The 24,189-nt window shown below is 39.8% G+C and overlaps 1 protein-coding gene across 1 annotated transcript in view; it reads left to right on the top strand.

The window, feature by feature from the left end:
• LOC140156487 (uncharacterized) overlaps positions 1-23,260 on the top strand; it is a 68,179-nt gene extending 44,919 nt beyond the window's left edge. Inside the window, exons 8-16 of the mRNA XM_072179430.1 lie at positions 5,958-6,055; positions 12,377-12,655; positions 13,249-13,327; positions 14,111-14,221; positions 15,101-15,198; positions 15,994-16,074; positions 18,251-18,420; positions 19,143-19,188; positions 21,714-23,260. Coding sequence (XP_072035531.1) covers positions 5,958-6,055; positions 12,377-12,655; positions 13,249-13,327; positions 14,111-14,221; positions 15,101-15,198; positions 15,994-16,074; positions 18,251-18,420; positions 19,143-19,188; positions 21,714-23,260 — 2,509 coding nt within the window. The remainder of the gene's footprint in view (positions 1-5,957; positions 6,056-12,376; positions 12,656-13,248; positions 13,328-14,110; positions 14,222-15,100; positions 15,199-15,993; positions 16,075-18,250; positions 18,421-19,142; positions 19,189-21,713) is intronic.
• Positions 23,261-24,189: the final 929 nt, after the last annotated feature.

The following is a 24,189-nucleotide window of genomic DNA, read 5'->3' as shown; positions in this document are numbered from 1 at the left end:
CACTCTCTAGCCAAAAATATTAGGTCAAGATTCACCTGATCTGTGAGTGTTAGGTCTGTATAAAAGCATAACAATCTACACAAGGGTGAAGATTAGTCAAAGATTTACCTTTGCGATTATTTGTTTGGTTGAAGATTCACCGCATCTGATAATGCATTGGGCCAAGATTGACCCTATGAATTTGTCCAGCAAGGTGAATTTGACACATTTTCTCCAACAAAATAGTGAAATCTTGAGGAGGGTAGGGTCAAGATTCCCATTGACCACTACATTAATGATCACTCCCACTGCTGTAGAGGTAGTAAATCTATTTTATACTAAAAAGTTAACTAGTATTGGTCATGACAGAGTTAGAATTGGGCACAAATCTGTGAATTGAATACCTGAGTGGAAGAAGGGCCCAACACCATCAAAACTGTTTTTGAGATATGATTTGGACAAGGTTTATAGGCAGAATGTTTTCATCTTCAGGGGACCTTTAATACATGACCATACAATATTGCATACATTCAAAATTATATCTGGTGTTTCCATGGCAACGGTACAGGTCTTAATACAAGCTGGAGTTGGGCCCTTCTTCCACTAATATACTGCAAGTGCCAGTTCCGCAAGCAGATGTGTTATATAAATAGCTACAGAAATTTGGTAATTATCCATTAATTGCACAAGTAGAAGCATGTAATATGTTAGCAAGAAAGTTTATTGCAGTGAAAGCAGATTTCATGGATAAACAAAATTCGTCTCTAACCCAATATTTGTGGAAGAAGGGCCCAACTCCATGAAAACCATGATTAAGTGTACATGGAAAACTATTTAGAGAGTGGATTTTGGCTCATCATTCATACACAAGGAAGAACAATAAAATGCTGGGTCTAACTCATTTTTATAAAAAAATGGAGTTGGGCCCTTCTTCCACTCAATTGATTCTTGCGTAGATTTGTGTGTTCACAGATTTGTGTGAATGGAAGTTGATTTTCTTACATTTAAGCATTTTCTCGCAATGTGACAAAATTGTAGCGCTGTAAATGGTGTGAATCTTTGATATAAGATACCCTTTAAATTTCTATCCTCCATTGGGATAATGGGCCATTCCACTTGAAATCCATACTCCCTCTATGGAAGACATGGCCTGAATCTCCCACACAGGGAGTGTGAACTTCAAATTGGATCACATGAATGGTGACTCCATGTGAAATCTACACTCCCTGTGTGTGACGATTAAGATCATGTCTTCCATAGAAAATGTATGGATATCAAACGAATAGCCCAATGGCAAGGGATCAGTGGAAGGAGTTGAGGTGAGGTCCAATGGTCACCAAAATTATAGGCTGTTCCATCATCTCTTAGTTTGGCCAACAGAGGGTTCCACTTAATTTATTCAAACATTTCTATAAGATTCAAGAACTGCACTCAACTATAATTTGTACCCTGATTCATGCTGAAAGTGCTTTGAAAGGAATGCAAGTTATAAAAGTTCACAGGGGTGATAATTACGGAAGAGGCGCTATAGACAAATCCAATTTCACACATTCCTACCCCTCAATGGCAGCCATAGCTAGGTCCCCGGCGAATCCATCCCACCTAAAATGTGAAATGACACGGCCTTGGCTGGGATTTTAAACTGCATTCCATCACCCGTGTTATACGTAGACAATAGAATGATAAAAGTTTATACAACATAGTACAATAGAACATCGATTTCTAAGCGGCTTTAATCCACCCATTTGGGCAGTCACAACACCAGTTTGGTGCGGCGGGGACCCAGTAATGGCCAAATGAATTTTAACCATGACTTGGCTCATTGGATTCGTCTATTAAGTTTTGCCAAATCTTTTTTACAAATTAATTTTACATTTATTACTAGCCATCCAGGGCATTATTTTGCACAAGTTCCAATGCATACATTTGATGTGAGACCTATGCTTAAAAAAGATTTGGCAAAACATAATGGGGTTTATACAGTACCATAAATTTGGAGTTGCATGTAGAAATTAAGATACCTGTATAGTGTATACAAAATTAGATGGTAGGAAGTTTACTTTCGTAAGATTGTTTATTGGGAATATTGTGTAGCAATTTTAAGATGTCAGTTCCTTGCAGATTACCACTTCATGTTCCAGTTAGAACAGTGGTTCATCTTCAAAATGCAAGACCAAGAAATGAAGCAGTTCTATCAACAGGTACAAGACAAGCCATTTAATTTATGGATATGTACTTCACAACAGAAATGAAGCATCAAGCACATTGCAGATGAATTGTAATTCCTCCACTTTGCATGTTGAATATCAAGACAAACAAGCATTCTCTAAAAAGAACAATGTCATAAAGACACTATTTACAACCAGTGTACTGTATTATGCAATATATGAACAATGACTTGCAAGCCTCTGATCAGAACTCCACAAGGAGTCTTTAGGATGCAAGAATAAGACAGTTGAAAATGCTTCTGAAAGATAGCAGAGAGATTACAAAATGAAACAGATTGTAATATAATGTGGACTGTCAATTGGGAACTGCACCTTCTTTGGTTAACCAAGTGGTTTGGAGTCGAACTTCTTCCAGGGAGACATCTTAAACAAGTTTAAGACATCTTAAACAGGTTTTAAGACAGGAAGGTAATTGTTTAAATCAGGGGTTTTCAATTTCTGAGATTGTGATATATATCAAAACCTGGCATTGCAAGACTTGACAGGAATGCTTGGAAAAACATGCATCATAAATCTACTCAAGGTTATGAGTGGTCCGACTTTAGAAATAGGATCACATTCTGAAACAGTTGAGAACCCCTGGTTTTAAAAGGTTTACATTTCGTGACAATCAGAGATTGCAAAGAGATGTGTGTTGCAAAGAGTCATGCTGATCTACAAGAATGGAATGATCACTTTGGTGCCAGGAAAGCTGATACCTACCAAGGTTGTAGATTATTTTTTTAACAGTTACATGCACCAGTGTAACATTTTGCATATTCTCTAGGGTGTCCAAAAAAAATTCAAGATTTGGTCATGATTTCGATGAATTTCTGAAATTCAGAAGAAGTGTGCAAAAAATGTGTGAGCAGTGACATATGCAAGGTGCAAGTAAAAGAAGTAAACTGAGCTCAAAAAGAAACTTATACTTTTTCACAAGGTCATATCTTAAAATCCTGTTCATCAAAATGAACCAAAATTACATACAGGATTACTTCAATACTCTACTCTAAACACATGTCAAGCAGTTGTCCAACTGACACAACAGCAAAATGCACTGACATGGAACAGTTTCCTGGGCCACATTCACAGCCCAATAATAGGCACCCAGTACAATAAATCTGTGTGTAAGTGGAATAGTGTGGAACAAGACCTGTTTCTTGAAGAAAGTGCATGAAAAGCAGAAAGCAACCCATTCCACAATATTCCACTCACTCTTTGAAAATTATCACCTGTGTAAGTATCTTGACACATTCTCACTGAATTTTTGTGCTGGGTGCCAATTATTGGGCTGTTAATTTGATTCAAGAAGCTGTTCCATGTCAATGCATTTTGCTGTTGTGTCAGTTGGACAACTGCTTGGGTACTGACTTGTGTTTAGAGTAGAGCATTAAAGTAATCTCTTGTGTAATTTTGGTTCATTTTGATGGATAGGATTTTAAGATACGACCAAGGTAGCAGATTTGCCATAGCATTAAGCAATGTGCATGGTGCAATTTTGAGTCGGTAATCTTTTTGATTTGATCTGAAGTCCAGTGTTTCCCAATCAATTTCAGATAACAGCTTCTCAAATTCTTCAAAGACAAGAGAATATTACACAATTGATTCATTTCAGGATCTTGATAATATTTTCAAGAACTGAGTCTTGTAAAACAGCTGGTACCATATTATTGCGTACAGACTGTACTGTGAGCTGGACAAGTACTTAATTTTCGAAAACCCGTCTTCAATTGGGATCGGAATTCCAATTACATCAGGTCAACACAGATTTTAGCCAGAAATTGTATGTTTCCCATTGTTGAAAGGTTACATGGACCTGGAATGGCACGGAGAGATTACACAAAGTTCTACCTTTTCTGTTAAAAAAAGAAAGAAAAACAAAAGTTCATTAATTGTAAATGAGGCAGTCATGGTACCAAAAGCAAAAGTGGAATTCACACGATTCTTTAAGAGCAACCCTTTATAGTCCTACAGGTCATTAGTCTGAAATGGTTCAATTTTGGGTTTAGGGCATTTTAGGTTAGGATTAGGGTTAGGCTAGCTAGGGTTAGAGTTTGGATTAGGTTCAGGGTTATGTTTAGGGATTAGGGTTATTGGATTAGGTTATATGATAGGGTAAAGATTACCTAAGTTAGTGGGTTTTCGGATTAATGATCCTTCAGACTTTCAAACCGGAAATGATTCCCAGTTTGAAGTTTCATGGACTGCAGTCAGGTACATGTACAGAATACCAGTCAAAAGGAAGAAAATGTTTAACCAATAGACTGCAGGGCTATCTCAAAATGAGGCTCTACTTGGAAAGTGTGTGTTGTTTCATAGGCATGCTTCAATCAGCGCAAGAGCATCTGGTAATTCTGGTTGTTTGTGTAAATACATGATAGAAGAGCGCGAAGAACAAAATTGTACTTTTGCACATGCATTAGCAGGGAGAACGTCATTTGTAGAGGAAGATTGCAAATTTGTGTAAAAGATCAATAACACTAGGAACTCACAAAGGCGAGAAAGTACACATTTTCGGCAAGAAATGGCAAGTAAAAGGTAAGGTAGCCTATAGTATTAAAAAAGGCGAGGAATGCCGAGGTTGAGATAACTAAATTAAGTCTTGCGCAGATCCTGGGCAAGTTTGGCGAGGAAAGGTGAGATATGATGAGGAAAGGCAAGAAATGATGTGGAGAGGCAAGGTACATCCAGCACATCCAGACCTGCCACAGAAATTTTATCCGTAATGTAAGTAGCACCCAATTAACACCATTGTTATTATGTTGACTCAATTGGTCATAACCAGTTTTATTACACTCAGCCAGGATCTGAGCAAGACTTAATTTAGTTATCTCAACCTCGCCATTCCTCGCCTTTTTTTTTAATAGCCTTTTTTTTAATAGCCTACCTCGCCTAGCCTTGCCATTTCTCGCCTTTGTGGGTTCCTAGTGTAAGGTAGACTAGGCATGCATGTATTTGCCCATTTACATCAGATTAATTGTGATGGTGAAATCCAGTGCTCCCCACTTGCACATTGAATAGAGGTGTTATTGCATTCTGGCCCAGCTGTAGTTGCAAATTAAACCAAAGACATGCATTTGAATGATCATGCCCTATCTGGGTGAATTGAAATGCTTGGGCTGCTTTAAAGCACAGCAAATGGGCAAACAGGCAAATTTATAGAATTACATCAATTCCTATGAGTAAGTGCAGAGTATGTCAAAGGAGTGCATATAGCTAGAGTAGCTTTATAGAGACTTGTCTTTGTTAACATAACTAAAAGATAGGATTGTGTTATTGGATAGGGTAAGGGCTAAAACATATTTCTTGAAGGTAACGCTGATATATGGTTTTCTTAGAAAATCATGAAACTAAATACCATATTGATTTCATTAACCGCTCATATCATTATAAGCACCCACACCAGCTCCTTTCAACTTGCAAAACGTGATACCATACATGAGCATTTAAAGGAATGAATATGGTACATAAGATTGTAAATGTGAACTTCTGTTAATGATCGATAATTTGTACAATGTTTGGTGGTTTACTTATTTTCTGAGTGTATTATATCCCCCTCCAAACCTGTAATTATGTGCTTTAATAACTCCCCCAATTCATTCCTATCAACTAGAGCAAAATTGATACAATGTTGCACCGCTATTCCTAGTACAGTATTAGTAAAGCAATATTGTATCAAGCTCATGAAACCTAAATAATGTTGACCAATGTTTTGCAATTTGTACCAAACCCAACAATGCAGTCTATGATCTCTCCTGTATATACAAATAGTTTCTGTCCGACGGACTCCAAGTTTGCAACATGCTCCGACGACGGAACGGTGCGCATCTACGACTTCCTGAGATGCCATGAAGAAAGAATAATGAGAGGTTAGTGTCCGTTTTATTTATCTGAAAAAGACGAAAGTTGGCCGATTATAAGTAGAACATCCCACAAATTTTGCAATGAAAAATAAGTTGGGATTTTCTAATATATTTCAGGAAACTTTTCGAAATACTCAATCAAAATCAATTAATTTGTAAACAACAATGCATCTGTAAAAGGGAAGCCACCATCGATAGGAAAATTATTTCTTGTTGCAGTTAAATCGGTGCATTGCTCAAGAGCTATTGATTGGTTTTGGTTGTAAATGCATCACAATATACATTTTATGCCCATGTTCCACATACAACCAAAGTTTGAGACGTTCTTTGCTTAAAACACTGTATTGGCAGTGGTATGTCCTTTGTGAATGGGGACAGAGTACAGCATATTATTTCCCCCGTTCACAAAGGACATACCACTGACTACCCCATACAAATCCATTCACATGTACAAATACACACACTCAACTCTCTCCCACACACACATTCACAATAGCCCTGCAGGCAAAACTGTCAAACCGCCCTAAACAAACCCGACCCCTTCAAATTGGGGTTAATTTATGCTGAAATTTCGAGTGTTGGCCTTGTTGGACCAACTGTTTTTGTGCTACAGCCCACCAATATTTGGCCAAAATGACTGCTAATTTTTAGATCACAATATCTCTGTAACCATGGTAACCAGTGGAACAAATTAAATTGTTTAATATTGGTGTCTTTGGAAAAGTCATTTCATGAGCAATTCACATTTAACATTCATTTTGATGTTGGTACAATTTGAAGTATGATGACCTTTACTTGACCCTTTGGATCACATAACCTTGAAATCAACTTTTGTGAAAATGATTCCCCACATGTTTTCTACAGAATATTATGAATTTGGTTGGTATAATATTTTTGAAGTGCTTTCCAGCTCTGATCAAAGTTCATCTCAAGGTCACATGATCCACAAGGTCATCTTAAAGGTCACATGTTCATCATACTTCAAATTGCTCAGATGGATTACTCATGAAATTACCTCGGCTTTCCAAAGAGACCACTACCAACAGATTATTGACATGTTGTCATTTGAAAACAAATAGGATTATGTTGGCCAAAATCGCAAACAAATGCGGGCTGTAGCGCAAAAATTATTGGCCCGATGGGACCAAAATTTTTGCACACCAAATTTGAGCCAATTTGAAGGGGGAGGAGCTTAACACACCCGTTACAACCAGCCCTGACATGTACGTACCCCACACACCAATATAACCAACAATACCTACACCCACACACACTCGGAAACTACATCAATACTACCAGACACTCTCACACATTGACACACTCATATAACCACCAATACTACCAGACCTCGCAGGCACACTTCCACACCAACACACTCATAACCACCAATACTACCACAGACCTCACAGGCACACACCTACAAGACACACTCGTAACCACCAATAGAACCACAGACCTTGCAGGCACACGGCCACACCAACACACTCATAACCACCAATAATACCACAGACCTTGCAGGCACATGGCGACACCAACACACTCATAACCACCAATAATACCACAGACCTCGCAGGCACACCCCCACATCTACACACTCACAAACACCAATACTACCACAGACCTTACAGCCACACCGACACTCATAACCACCAATACTACCACAGACCTCGCAGGCATACTCCCACATCGACACACTCACAAACACCAATACAACCAGACCTCGCAGCTACACTCCCACACCGACACACTCATAACCACCAATACTACCACAGACCTTACAGCCACACTCCCACACCAACACACTCATAATTACCAACACAACCAAAGACCCCGCAGCTACACTCCCACACGTGACACACTCAACCACCGATACTACCACAGACCTCACAGGCACACTCCCACATCGACACACTCACAAACACCAATACTACCACAGACCTTACAGCCACACCCCCACACTCATAACCACCTATATACTACCACAGACCTCGCAGGCACACTCCCACACCGACACACTCATAACCACCAATACTACCACAGACCTTGCAGGCACACTCCCACATCGACACACTCACAAACACCAATACTACCACAGACCTTACAGCCACACCCCCACACTCATAACCACCTATATACTACCACAGACCTCGCAGGCACACTCCCACATCGACACACTCATAACCACCACTCATAACCACCAATATATACTACCACATGCCTCGTAGGCATACTACCACACCGACGCACTCCTAACCACCAATACTACCACAGACCTCGCAGGCACACTCCCACATCGACACACTCATAACCACCAATATATACTACCACATGCCCCGTAGGCATACTACCACCCCGACGCGCTCCTAACCACCAATACTACCACAGACCTCGCAGGCACACTCCCACATCGACACACTCACAAACACCAATACTACCACAGACCTTACAGCCACACTCGTAATTACCAATACAACCACAGACCTTGCAGCCACACTCCCACATCAACACACGCATACAACCACAGACCTCGCAGCTACACTCCCACACCGACACACTCACAACCACCAATACTACCAGACCTCGCAGGCACACTCCCACATCGACACACTCACAACCCCAAACAACCACCAATACTACCACAGACCTTACAGCCACACTCTCACACCAAAACACTCATAATTACCAATACAACCATAGACCTTACAGCCACACTCCCACATCAACACACTCATAATTACCAATACAACCACAGACCTTACAGCCACACTCCCACACCAACACACTCATAATTACCAATACAACCACAGACCTTACAGCCACACTCCAACACTGACACACTCATAACCACCAATACTACCACAGACCTCACAGGCACACTCCCACATCGACACAGTCACAGCCACCGATACTACCACAGACCTTACAGCCACACTCCCACACCAACACACTCATAATTACCAACACAACCACAGACCTCGCAGCTACACTCCCACACGTGACACACTCATAACCACCAATACTACCACAGACCTCACAGGCACACTCCCACATCGACACACTCACAAACGCCAATACAACCACAGACCTTACAGCCACACTCCCACATCGACACACTCATAACCACCAATACTACCACAGACCTCACAGGCACACTCCCACATCGACACACTCACAAACACCAATACTACCACAGACCTTACAGCCACACCGACACACTCATAACCACCTACCACAGACTTCGCAGGCACAATCCCACACCGACACACTCATAACCACCAATACTACCACAGACCTTGCAGGCACACTCCCACATCGACACACTCATAACCACCAATACTACCAGACCTCGCAGGCACATCAAACACACTCACAACCCCTAACAACCACCAATACTGCCACAGACCTCGCAGGCACACTCCCACATCAACACACTTACAACCACCAACACTACCACAGACCTTACAGCCACACTCCCACATCAACACACTCACAAACACCAATACAACCAGACCTCGCAGCTACACTCCCACACAGACACGCTTATAACCACCAATACTACCACAGACCTCGCAGGCACACTCCCACATCAACACACTCACAAACACCAATACTGCCACAGACCTTACAGCCACACTGCCACACCGACACACTCATAACCACCAAAACAATCACAAACCGTGCAGGTACACTCCCACATCAACACACTCACAAACACCAATACTGCCACAGACCTTACAGCCACACTCCTACATCGACACACTCACAAACACCAATACTACCACAGACCTTACAGCCACACTCCCACACCGACACACTCATAACGACCAATACTACCACAGACCTTGCACACAGTCCCCCACATTCGTAATTCGTAGCCATAGATACAACCACAGACCTCACATACACCCACCTACACATAACCACCAATGCAACTACAGATCTCGCATATTCACACCCACCCCTATGCACCCCCCCACACACACCTGGACCAATACTGATAGACCTCACATGCACGGACACCCCCATACTCTTAACCACTAATACAAATACCAACCATACACACCCTACACCCATAACCACCAATACAACCAGACCTCAAACGTACACACACCCTGCACCCATAACCAAACCTCGCATGCATACACCGACACACTCACCCCCACTAATACTACCACAGACCTCGCACCACACACTCATAACCAGTAATGCAACCATAGACCTTGCATGCATTCATCTACTGTAGGTGATGCATGCAAGGTGTGTTACACCCCACACTACTAATTACATCCACATACCTTGGACATCTACACCTAACACTTAAAACATCAATCCAACCACAGACTTGACATGCACACCCCACACACCCCACACACTCAAACCACTGATGCAGCCACATATCTCAAGTATGAATTATGCACACATACTCAACACCTTACATAATTAGATTGAGCACATAGAGTGCATAGCAAAACAGGGTCATATCGTAATTATCAAATTTGAAGGTCCTTGATTTGGATTTCAGAAGTATGCATGTGGATCATATAAATTGTAAAAAAAAAACCCATTGATTTGGAATAATAAGCTTTTGGAACTAGATAAACTTGTGGGTTGTTGGATATTGCAGAATTTTGAACTTCTGGAATATCACACCTGATGAATTGCAAGATGTAATTGAACAAAAGTTACTCCAGGTATGTTTAAAACACATGCAAACCGGTGTCTACCTAGAAATTAATTGAGGTTTGCTGAACCAAATTTTATCTTATTAAAACATTCACAGCCTATATTAGGAATGCAACATGCTACATCAGCAGCTTCAGTGAGTTCAAATTTGTATTGCTATGGTCGAACTAAAGGGAAAAGTTACAAACAGCAATAAATATAATTAGCATCTGTCAAATGTATTAATCTTAACATCTCAGATACAAACTCTTTATCCCAAAAGGTGAGTGCATGGGTGGCTATATAGCTAACTCACCCCGACCCCCCCCCCCCCACACATACCCTCACACCCCTGTTTGTAAATGCCGTCAAACGAGGACCTTGACTTTCCTCTCTTTTGCTAAATCCTATTTAACCGAGGACACACACATCAGCAATTAATCGACATACCGTGGACCTCATTTACACACGTTGCAGGGATTGGATACTTACAACCGTCTGTGGACCTGTCCATAACCCCCCCCCAACGTGTTTTTATGCTATTTGAGATCTCCTGGTAAGGTCAGTTCAACCGAGGACGTCCTCGGTTAGGTGTGCATCCTCGTTTGTGTAGGGTGTGTTCTGGTACGGGTCTTCATATGCCGGCATTTACCAATGCACATGCACACTTGTGGCAAATGCTGCATCACAGACAGTACACCAAACCCCTTCTAGTTATTTGTAACAAGTGGTTACTGCAGATGCAGCATCAAACCTACACACACTCCTACATTTTTCTACTATCAAACATGGACGTCAGGTAAAAAGCCTTACACCAAGGACATATAACTTTCATTATCTGACTGAACACACCTGACTGAACTGCAGCCAACCATGGACCTTGTTTAGCGCTGTAAACAAATCCACCCACCCCAACATGAACTGCATAAAGTAATACTCATACAATTCACTTTTAGGACCCAGGCTATCCCTTAACCTTTTCCAACACGATTATCAGCTTTTGCTTTGGATTTTTGACACTTGTTTACTACTTGTGTCTGAAATCTAGTTTGCATCTGCTAGCTTATAATTAAAAGGATAACGCTATAGAATTACAAGTACTTTTTTGCAGGACAAAATAGTAATAAAAATGAAGTATTAGAAGGTTTTCTCCTAAATTCTAGTTTTACTCTCGAAAATTGAGATTTCTTTACAGTGCACCACCAATCAACAAGGAAAACTTTTTATGTGACTAGGATCAGTGTATAGTGTTTCAAGTCGCAATATATAGGCCATGAAGCACAATGTGCTCTTCAAAATATTGGAAATAAATCGAAAGCTGCTCTCAATCTTGAGTCGTAATATCTATACTTAGTAGAGATATTACAGCTTAAATAAAATGTCATATTTTGTCTTTCATACACTGCTTTAAGTCTTAACCAATAACAGGCTATGTTAGCACATCTATTCTACTAATAAAGGTACCACAAACTGAATTTTAAAATTTAAAAAATTTTTCTGAATGAGCTAATCACTGAATATGGGCCTTTAAGGACTTCATAAGTGTTTTCATGATGCACTGCAAGTTTCTGTATATTTAGGCTGTGCTGCAACACCTTGGGAAAATATAAATATGGAGCCATGGGTGTCAATATATTCAAATCAAATTCCCATCTTGTGATCCAGGTCACGGTGCAGACGTCAGAGCGGTTGACTGGCACCCACAGAAAGGCCTTGTAGTCTCAGGTAGCAAAGACAACCAGCAACCCATCAAGCTATGGGATCCCCGCACCGGCAACTCGTTGGCAACACTGCATGCGCACAAGAACACAGTGATGGGCTTGAAATGGAATCAGAATGGCAACTGGTTGTTGACGGCCTCTAGGGATCATCTGTGTAAATTATTTGATATCAGGACAATGAAGGAGATGTACGTATTCAGGGGCCATAAGAAAGAGGCAACAGGTAGGTGCATTTGAAAATTCATTCAGAATGAATGTCAAGACAACCAGTTAAAACAAAGTTTCTTTTGACCATGGTTTTAATCATATAGTACTTTTTACCTAGCTTCTTTCCCTATTTGAATGGCAATTTGACACAAGATGGGGGCTCCTGTAATTGAATGCTACCTGCTAAAAACAATGCTACCCAACCAACAGTTTCCCTGCACTCCCCCCCCCCCCCCAAATAAAAAGATGGATGTAGACCTATAATAATCAGGGTTGGCCCCAATTTTTCTGCCACAGATAATTTCAGGGGATGTGTGAAAATTACCCTTAAAGTATATATCAATTTTGACACAGAAGTGGAATTTTTGCATGAACTCTGTTTTGATGGGAGAGGAGCAACTGGGGTAAAGCCATAAGGCAGACGTGGTGGCAGTGCAAAATTGCCATGCCCCCTGTGGTGCCACCACTGATTAAAATAGGTATTTGTGCCGTTTAGTTCAGTATAGAATAACAGAATATGGAAGAGCAGCATATAGACTGATATTGGACTCTGTCGTGTTGACATAAGAATTTTGAAAGATATATTTCTTGCTATTTTTGTTTTTGCAGCAATCTCCTGGCATCCTATCCATGAGGATCTGTTCGTAAGCGGTGGGTCTGATGGCTCACTTCTCTTCTGGCAAATCGGGTAAGAGTTGAACTTTTTTAGATGAAAAAAAAAAAGACTTCTTCCCATAGGGGTATCATATCAACTTCTTGTAGCACACAATGACTAACTGCATTGGCTGCCCAGAGCACAAAAGTGTCAATTGTCTTTGTTTAACCTTGGCATTTAACCCTTTTGTTCACCAGGCAGCTAATGCATTTGTATGCCTAGTCCTAGCAGTGGATATTGTGTTTTTCGCATACTACTGTGAATTGATATAAACCAGACTATAAGCTGTATAACCATATAAGCTGTTAAGTGTTACACCAGGGGTGGGCAACCTACAGTCGGTGGGCCGCGAGAGCATCTAGAAATGTTCTGGTTATGTTTTCTTTAAACCCAATAAACAAGGTTTTTGAACAAAAGTACCCTTAGTTATCAGCCTGTTATTGTACCCATTGTGTAAAGTCGCTTTATCGCAGAATGTCATGGTCTACTTTCGCCTATACTTGAAGTGTGTGAGGCCCACATAATTTGGTAACAAATATTGTTGGGCTTATGGGTAAAAATGTTGTCCCATCTCTGTGCTACACAATCTGCTAAGTGCTGATAAAAACCATGATTTCAATAAGAGATTTGTTCTGCAAAGAGAAATAAAAATAATATCATCCCCTGGAGTCAGTATAAAAAAATAAAGAGCTATTTGTAGTTTTTGAGTATCAGAAAACCCCACTTAAACCTATGGATTCTCTCTACTTGTAATAGTATTGGTCATATGAATTGTTTTGACTATTATTATTTATTTTATAACTATTTTTGTTGTAGCAATGACAAGGAGGTTGGAGCCATTGAGTCAGCTCATGACAGTATTGTGTGGAGTCTAGCGTGGCATCCGCTGGGTCATATACTATGCTCAGGCTCTAATGATCATTCCATGTAAGTACTGTAGTGTGAAAACCAAAGTTACCCACCCAGCCTGCAGGTGTGGTGACCCTAAATAAATTTGGCATAACTTGCATTTCAGGTGATTAAGTATGTCATTTACGGGGTTACAGGTCAATAGTCCGAAGTTTGTTAGTCCGAAAACCCATTTACTTTTATTCCCTAACCCTTACTCTAACCTCAAACTTCAACTTCACCCTAACCCTAATCATGACCTTGTGCCCTAATCTTAACCTTAAACATGACCCTGAACTCTGACCCTAGCCTAACCCTATTCCTAAGACTAACCCTAATGCTAACCCTAACCTTATCCCTAATAATAACCTAAATCCTAAGTTTAACCCTTTTCTTTTTAGACCAATAAACCTTCAGACAAATGGACTGAAAGGTGCTAATCAACTATGTTATGAAATTTAATGCAAAGCATTATTCCAATTTTGGATTTGTGGAATTAATGTCACAGCTAATACAGCTCACACCCCATGCTGGTTTTAGTGTGATTTAAACTATAAATTTGTGACCAATTTGAACTGAAAACAAATGCTTTTGCATGTGTTCATCAGAAAAGCAATGAGTGTAATATTACAAAAGAAGTGTTGGAAACTATTAATAGTCATATTTGAAAAGCGCTTGGTTTTGTAAAAAGTGAGTAAAAGAAAGTATAGTTTATGAAATTGATTAGATTTTCTGATTGACAAATTACCCAAAATTATTCACTGTTGTGACACTTTCACAAAGTCTACTTTGTAGACATTAATCTACAATCTTACAAATGCATCTATTTCATAGTAATGAAATTTTATGAAGAATATAATATCTGTTCATCAATATAATTGTAAAGGCTTAACTAATCTCATGTGTTTCTACTTGCAGCAAATTTTGGGCACGAAATAGACCTGGTGACAGAATGAGAGACAGATACAACTTGAACACACTACCTATCGGTACTGCAGAGGAAATGTTGGAATATGGTATGCTATCATGTTTAATTCTTTACCAAGCATTTCTATTAAAGGAGTATTATGTGATCCTAGCATTCTCTTATTATGACATTTTCCAGTAGATATTCACGAAAAAAGCTTATTCCCAAAATTTCATTTAATTCCGATTTCGCGTTTGCGAGTTATGTGTATTACACTGCTCAATAGACAATGTGTTGTAATTTCGTTCTGGTGTACCAGAACGTAATTCAAATTTCACTGTATTTTTGCTAAACGAATTATTAATCTGCAAGAAAATTTTTGCACATAAACATTATGTAGCCAGAGATTTCTAGTGGTATAAAAATCTGATGCTGTGGATCACAAAATGCCCTTTGAAATGATGATGATATATTTTAGATTCCTTAGAGTCCAGGTAAAAAGCAGTCCCCTAATTTTGGATACACATTATGTAAGACTTGGTTTCCAAGACCCGTTCTATATTTTTCCATTTTTCAAAAAATCTTAAGTTTGTTTACCAAAAGACCTATTTTATGAAAATCTGGCAAGCTTTGTCACTTTGGCCAAATAGAAGATGAGAAATTTCAGGAACTTAAAAAAAAAAAATTGCACCTGAAGGCTTTTTAGCCCGAATTAAGTGTTTTCCTGGCTCTCATACAAAAATTACATGATCTATAAGTAGTCAGTGCATTCTATCACTGATTACTCCTTGTTTGAATCCACTTTAAAGAGATGGAGTTGGGCGCCCCATTCCTTTTTTAAAGGAATTTTTATTATTAATTGTTCTAACCATAGTGGATTCAATGTTTTTTCCTTGTTTTGTAGATGATGATGCTTCAGCTGGACCAGTAGTGCCAGGTTTGGGATTAGAATTTGGTCTCCCTGAACATCTGAAGAAAGAAGATGGTAAGTAGACATAAGATCTATAACATTGATAAGTGGTAATAGTACAATGATCACAGTGCTGAAGCCCAGTACAACTGTCAAAGTATTGTTTTGTTGTTTATGCCATGAAGCGGAGAATGTGTCCGGTTTTGGGACTCTATACCTAGCTTTGCATCAAGTTAGGTAATGACGTCAGCGCTGCACCTACAGCATGCCTAAAAACACCCTTGTGTTCTTGTGTATTAAGCTTAGGATTTAATACTGCAACCAGCAAAAGACACAACTATACTCTGATCAGCTCGTAATCAGCGGGATTCATAACATAGTGGATTGATATAGAATAGGGTACAGACAGCTTGGCGTACACCACTGTTTGAGTAATGCTTGACTGACACACGCTTTTGTGAATTTACTCAGGCGAGGCGTAAGTTGTGACTTTATTGATGCGCAAAATAACAAGAAAACAAATAATTCTTGCATATTTACAAGCTGGTCATAGTGTAGTTAACATTCATGATGTTGGAACATGGAAAAAAGAATGGAAAGTTGCCATATCATGTGCCACTTTTGGCACGTCTGCAGGGGCTTGCCAACCTCTGGTGTAATATTATAACAGAACCAGAGAGAGCTGGTTTAGGATTGGTGTTGCTTTCTTGGGAGGAAAATCAGGCAGTGTCCCATCTTGTGATTCCAACTTGGGCCAAATTAAGCTAGTCCAAAATCAAGCAAATTTAAGAATAGTATGTGGAGTACGCTAACTAAAGCCATACACATCAATAATACACATTTCTGAATTGTCTAGCATTTTGACTAAGTTTCTAACATACCTCTCCCAAAATCAAAGATATGATGTAAAAAATAACCGACTTAAGGTTACACCATATATGCTATGGCAAATCTACCATCTTGGTTTTATCAGTCAAGGGGACCTATTAATAGGGATGCCCACTCTCAATACAGTTTCCACTAGAACGATTTTTCATTTACTGTGTGCGTGCACTCACACACGTATTGTCTATGGAGAAACTGATCGATACAAGAAATCCCAGGCATGTTATATGGCGTACATACTTGTTTTGATCCAAATGTAGGCCTATATCAGGGTGTTTCAAGAAATTCCTGATTCCACCAGAAAACATTCACCAAACTTTTTCCTGTTTGGTCAGTAAATAGAGAGGACCTTCCTGCATGAAGAGATCAACTTTTTTTAATGAAAAATTAATGAGATGAGAACTACAACAGGTTGAAGTGACACCATTCCGTGCATCAGGTGTTCAAACGCAATTATCTCCGAATTTAGAGTGAATCAGACAAGCAAACTTACATACTCATAAAATTTAACTATTTATGAAGACAAAATGTGTAGGATGTTAAGAAATTTAAGAATGTTTAAGCCTCACCATGCCCATCTCAAATCATGCACTTCCCGTGCACTTCTCACTACCATGTCCATTTCATAGGGAGTATAAAAACCGGGACCATCATGGCTTCCATGCACACAGTGTATTGCTCAATGTAGTAAAGATAACCTTTGAGTTAGAGCAAATTTCTCAAAATTGGTAGTGATTAATGTTACCAAACTTATGCCATGATGAAATATAATAATTTTTGAAGATAAAATGTGCTGACCTTAAAAATGCACTTATTGTTCATCTCCTCTATGGAGATATTTTCCGTGGCGGCCATCTATGATCATGCTTGAGGTTTCAACAAACAAACCATGGGTTTTGAGGTCTTATAGTTTTTGTTGTATGTCAACAAAATCGATTAAATTTTCAGGATGATCTTATTTTCATGTTGTTATAAGCAAATATAATGTTCCAGATAAGATAGTTAATAAATACATTAAGAAAAAGTACCTTAAAGTTGCACTTTCTGTTAGTATTCCTTTTGGACTTAAACTTTTAACATGTTCTAGCAGCCCTATATAAAACCGTGACACTCGAAAGGCCATATCTCTGGAATGAAACGTCCGATTAAGATTATTTAAACGCCAAAATGTTTCTTTCATCAATTCCCATCCAAAAAGTTAGGTCTGAATCAATTTAAAAGTACTTCAATTTTTAGTGGACATGCCTACTATTAATGTACCTCCGACATTCATCAGAAAGGGCCCGAAATCTAAGTAAATTTGCATATTTAGCTTATGGTTTACAAAGGTTTAAATGTTTTTTAAATTTTGTACTAAATCTTACAGAAGAAGAAATGGAAGGACTTGATACATCCATCCCAGGTTTGGATTCCTCGGCAGAAGAGCTTGCACGTCTCAAGCCTCAACCACAGCGTAAAGTCCCCTACGCCAAACCCATTCCAGATGAATTCCAGAAAGCATGGGACAAATTAAAGGCACCTGGTATCGCACCACAGGTGAGTGGATCTGATTTGATATTCATGGATTTGAACTGATGACCTACACAGGTCATGTCATTTCATAGATAGCAGCTTAGATACACAAAAAGTACATTTATACACGTTGATCAACACTGCTGTTTTCCGTGTTTTTGCCAAATATTTAGAGAATAAACGATATGAATTTTTATTGTTACTATCCTCTACCGTGTGATAGATGACAGGCAGGTCCAATATTTTGAGTAGTGGATGCCGGCGCACATTCTTAGTCATTTAAATATTATTTTAATAACCAAACACTGTTTTTTTAAGCAAAAATTAAGTTACCGTCATGAAAACTCCCCTTTTTCTGAAATGAACGACACTTGTTTACCTTGTTAGATACGCGTACTGCTATCTCATTCCCGTATTATTATAGAACTCGCTACATACACATGCTTCGACAAGCGTCTTCCGTGACGACACAGTTACAATGTAATAGACAGCATGCAGAAACCAATGAATTTCAGAGCTAACAAGTTAAGCCACAGCCAGTGACTAAGAATTCATAGCAAAAATACCTAATGACAATTTTTTAATGACTTATAAAACTTATTAAAAAAAAATTTTTACACCTTCGCTATGATCACTGAATAGGCCTTCGACTTGGTAATTCAAATGTTTACAAACTTTGTTTTGCATTACTTTCGTTTGGTTTCTAATGCTCTGTATAATCCTTAATTTCTTATCTTATATTTCAGGGAGCAAAAGGTGGTCCACCTCATATGAACAATAAGGCACCACATGGTAAGTGGATGAAATCAAAGACATGAGTCCATCCTTCATGTAAGCCTACACAAAATGACCCTATTTTCAAGACTTCATTGAGGAGTTGTGCAGCTTATTCCTTAAGGTTGGTCTGAACCCTGGAATTATGGAAACTTTCGGACCTCATAACTGCTAAATTATTAGTCTAAAGAATATAAAACTATACATTTTTAGAATGGAAATGACTTGATAAATTCATCTGTGAGGTCCAATTTGGGCCAAAATGCTCATTTTGGAGAAAATCCCAAAAACAGGGTTTTTTTATTTTTTAAAAACTAGATAAAAATATCTAGAGACTGTTTTTTTTTTTTTAATTTTGACCAACTTCACCAAAAATATTTGAAATTTGGGCGAAAATCAGGCTTTTTTATGATTTTTTTGAAAATTTTGCATTTTTGACCATTTTGGTGCAAATTTCTCAAAGTTGGTCGAAATTCAAAAAATAAAAATACGGTCCTAGATATTTTTATCTAGTTTTAAAAATAATTTTAAAAATTTTTTTGGCCAAATAATTTTTTTGTTAAGTTGTGCGAAAAAATTTGGGCCAAAAACCTGTTTTTTTGGATTTTCTCCAAAAATGAGCCTTTTGGCCCAAATCAGACCTCACAGATGAATTCATCAAGTCATTTCCATTCTAAAAATGTATACTTTTATATTCTTTAGACTAATAATTTAGCAGTTATGAGGTCCGAAATTTTCCATAATTCCAGGGTTCAGACCAACCTTAAACTGTATTCTTCCTGTCTTGATAGTCTAACTCTGAATAGGCTTATATGAAGGTAATACCAAACCATTTTGTTTATACTCCGTCACTGATCGACGAGCGGTTGGTATTTGACCAATGAGGTAGCGCAATTTTCCCAATGCAACAAAAACCATGCTACCTTATTGGCTACAAACCAATCGCTCATCGCTCGCTCAGCAATGGAGTATAAATTTTACAGTGTTCAAACCATAGAAATTGAGACTGAGAATCCAGATTCATATATAGACATATCCGACAAGCCACATTCCTACACCTCACTGGCGGCCAAAGCTGGGGGCCATCCATCCATTTAACGCGACACCAGTATCATAGGCGTGCAGCGTTTACCGCTCCCGTGACGTGGCGCAAGTGCTACATGCTCCCAATGCGCTCGCAATAGTGGGCGTCTTGGATCGCAATCCAAACAAACTAAGCTAGTTTGGCGCAGATTGCCCCCGGCTATGGCCGACTTAATACTGACCATCACTTGGCTCGTCGGATTCGTCTATACCACCCTGTATATTGGCGTTGTCAGCTATAATAGCTGGTATTCGGGTTCCTGCCGACCAAAAACATCCAAAAACAATTCTGCATGATAAATATTGAATTGTTTGTGTCATTCATTTCATGCGATCACTGTGGTTTTGAAATATAGCATTTTGAAATAGTGCCTGCTGTGTGCGAGTATTGCATACAAGCAACAATTAGTCCCTCAACGATTAGTCCCTATATACAGTAAGCCAAAAAATTAAGGTACCAGTTACATTCACCAGTGTATATCCTAACCAAAGTCAGGCATGTCATAATTGGAACCAGCAGCCAATATCGACATCTTTTAGCTCGAATTTAAGACCTCATTCGTTGAAATTGTTCAAGAAATAAAGACACGACAATCCAAAAATCCAAGAAGATGCCAATTTAAAAGTTGCAGTTTGCTCCATTGCATTTACCATTGATTTGTACACAAAGCGTTCGCAAACAAGAGACTAACGCCGTGTTTCCATTGCTTAGCATGTTAAAACTAGCGTCATGCTTTCATTGGTTAGAACACAAAAGTGCAACTTTTGATTTTGTTTCTTTATTAGTTTTTAGATCACTGTTTCTTTATTTCTCAACAAATAAGGTCTTAAATTAGAGCTAAAGAGTACAGAGCTGTTTGATTTAATTTGGACATATTTGTCTTTATTTAGAATATACAGGGGTGAACACAACTGGTACCTTAATTCTTTGGCTTACTGTATTATACTCCAGGCAAAACAGGAGTACCCACAATTATTCCCCATGCCTGAAGAAAGATGGCAGTGAGTTCTGATTCTCCTTCTCTACTTTTGTGGTTCACAATAATGCTTCATGGCTAAAAGGGGAAAAGGAAAAAGTTTGAAATCAAAGAGACCATGATAGAAACAGCACCATTATGTAAACTTCCAGTGAAACACTGAACAAAATATTTTCCTTCACTATATTCCTGTATTTACATCAGCATGTAGAAATGTATTATAATCAGATGACATGATTATATAGCAGCTTTCAGTGAATTATTCGGATGCTTCTTTTGAAAACCAGCCAATTTGAAAATCCATAATAGTGTAGGCCATATGGTAATGTTGCCACTCGCTGGATTTTTGGACCTAGGACTTACTCCACTGCTGTGCGGATAAATTGGTTAATTTTTGGCATTAATAGTTCATGATTAATTGCTTCAAATATGTCAGAGATGTTAAATTAATTTTCCCAATTTTGCGTGTTTGCATTTGCACAGAGAGACCACCAAATGACCAACGCCATCATCCACCTGGCCAACCTCCTCAAGCTGGTATGCCACACATGGAACAGAGAGGGCCACCTCATGGGCCTCCTCAAGGACCATCACATGGGCCACCACCACATGAACAACAAAGAGGGCCCCCTGGTAGACCACAAGGCCCTCCTCATGGACCGCCTCCTGATGCACATCACAGACCGCAACAAGTGCCTCCGCAAGGACAGCCACCTGACCCACACCACAGGCCACAACAAGGGGGTCCGCATGGACATCCACCTGATCCACATCGAAGACCAGAAGAAGGTCCTCCTCATGGGCAGCTGCCTGATCCGCACCATAGACAAGGGCCTCCACATGGACAGCCACCTGACACACAACATGGTCAAGGACCTCCACCTCATGGTCAAGGACCTCCACCTCATGGTCAGCCTCCAAGGCATCCAGGGCCAGGTATGCAAAATCCAAGAATGCCAGGTGGCCCTGGTATGCGGGGTCCCCGACCTGTGCTTCTTGGCCAGCCATCTGGACCACGTATGCCTGGAAACCAACCCAGGCCTCCTCATCCACGGTCAGAACAAGAGCCACCACCACCACGCAACAAAGGTCCCCCATCATTAATGTCCCTAAATCTAGACACACCAAATAGAGAACAATCGCCAGCTGATGAGGATTTCAGACAAGGTCCTCCAGTTGATCCTGCTGAGGGACAAGATGTTGATCTTAGAAAACAATTTGGAGGTGGCGGTGGTGGTGATGTGGATCTCAGGAATAGATTCCGAGATCAAGATCACAGAAATCCACAGTTTCCACCAGGACATAGAGAGGATAATGGCAGGTTTTCAGAGGATGAAGATTTCAGACACCAAAGATCGAGAGACAGTCCATCAGGTGGCCCCCCTGCACGGGGACCGAATGGTGGTTTTGATCCTTTTATGGCCGGCGATACAGATTTACGCCAGCAGCAACGTGGAGGACCACCTGGGAGAGAGCAATCTCCCATGGATCAGGACATGAGACAAGGTGGTCCACCAGGAAGAATACCGCCCAATAGAGAAGAATTCAAAGATTTGGACGACAGGTTTCGAGGAGGAGATGCAGCTCCACGTGGAGACACAGACTTTCGGAGATTCCCACCAAGAGATGAAGGTGGTTTTGATCAAGATCAGGATATGCGTTTCCATGGTAATAATAATAGAGGTCCACCACAGAGGGGTCCTCCTTCTGACCAAGGAGCCCCCATGGATGTTGATCTAAGAAAAGGGCCTGGAGGACCTCTCCCACCTGAAGGTAACAGACCTCCAGGACCAAATCAAGATCTTGATGAAAGAAATCGTTTCAACTCAAGAGATGAAAGAAGGCCCCCACCATTGTTGGATCCCAATGAATTTCAACCTCAGAAACGACATTGGGAAGAAGGTCCTGGCAACGATTTGGAGAGGAAGGTCCAGGTCCTGACGGACCATGGATGGGTGATGGGGGAATGGGAGACAGGGGTCGAGGTGGACGAGGAGGATTTCCAGGGAGGGAGGCAGGGGCATGCCTAGAGGTGGCCCTGGTGGGTTTGGGAGGGAAATAATGGTCCAGGTTTTCGTGGTAACAATAGAGGGAGAGGAGGACCACCTCTTGAGGCATGAGGGGTGGAAGGGGTAGGGGAAGAGGTAGATGAGGTTTACTGTACTCTCTCTTTGTTTCTTTTTGTCTTCAAGTACGGTATTTGTACATTTGGCTAACAAGTATGATGCAGATTTTCAAAAAATCCATCTTTTTCTCAGTTGTTTTTGACAAGAAAATATATTTTAAAGCAAGTGCAAATGAAGAGTTCAAATGCCAAAATTGATAATTGAGATATTGCAACCAACATATTCCCTAGAATGCTGGCTTGAAATTGACACCATAAATTCTGACATAAAAGGTTGAAATTATGACCAAAAGTAGGCTAAGGTAGTGCATATTTTCTCATTATTTTCTTCATGGTTTACCAGTTATATTTGCCGTTATTTCAAATTGAGAAAACTGGATGTATCGGGTTTTGCATTTGAACTCTTTAAATGATTCATGGCAATAATGCTTAAGGGATCGGATAGCAACGTTTGCACAGTATTTTTGTGGGACCTGAGAGCACATCAGACACATAAAATTGCATTGTGAATACTTTTTCTTTTTTATGTATTTTTTCTTGTCACCATTTTGTACAGTCAAACAAAAACCGTGCAATTTGGTAATTGGCAGCTTGACTTACGGTTGGTTCCTGATTGAATGTCATACTTGCACACATACATGCTAGCATTTGAATTCTGAGAAATATATCCTGTAATGGGCTATTCCAGTTGAATCCATACACCCCCAGTCCCCCTGTGGAGGGAGTGTGAATTTCCAATGGAATCTCCCATTCAGAAACTTGATTTGTAATCTATACCTGACAGGGTATATAGTAAATGATTTATGTCTATCAATTGTGACCTGAAAATTGTCA

This window comes from Amphiura filiformis, chromosome 7, assembly GCF_039555335.1.
Source record: "Amphiura filiformis chromosome 7, Afil_fr2py, whole genome shotgun sequence".
Classification (NCBI taxonomy): domain Eukaryota; kingdom Metazoa; phylum Echinodermata; class Ophiuroidea; order Amphilepidida; family Amphiuridae; genus Amphiura; species Amphiura filiformis.
The sequence above is the reverse complement of the archived record's forward strand: the minus strand, read 5'-3'. Positions and strand labels throughout refer to the sequence as shown.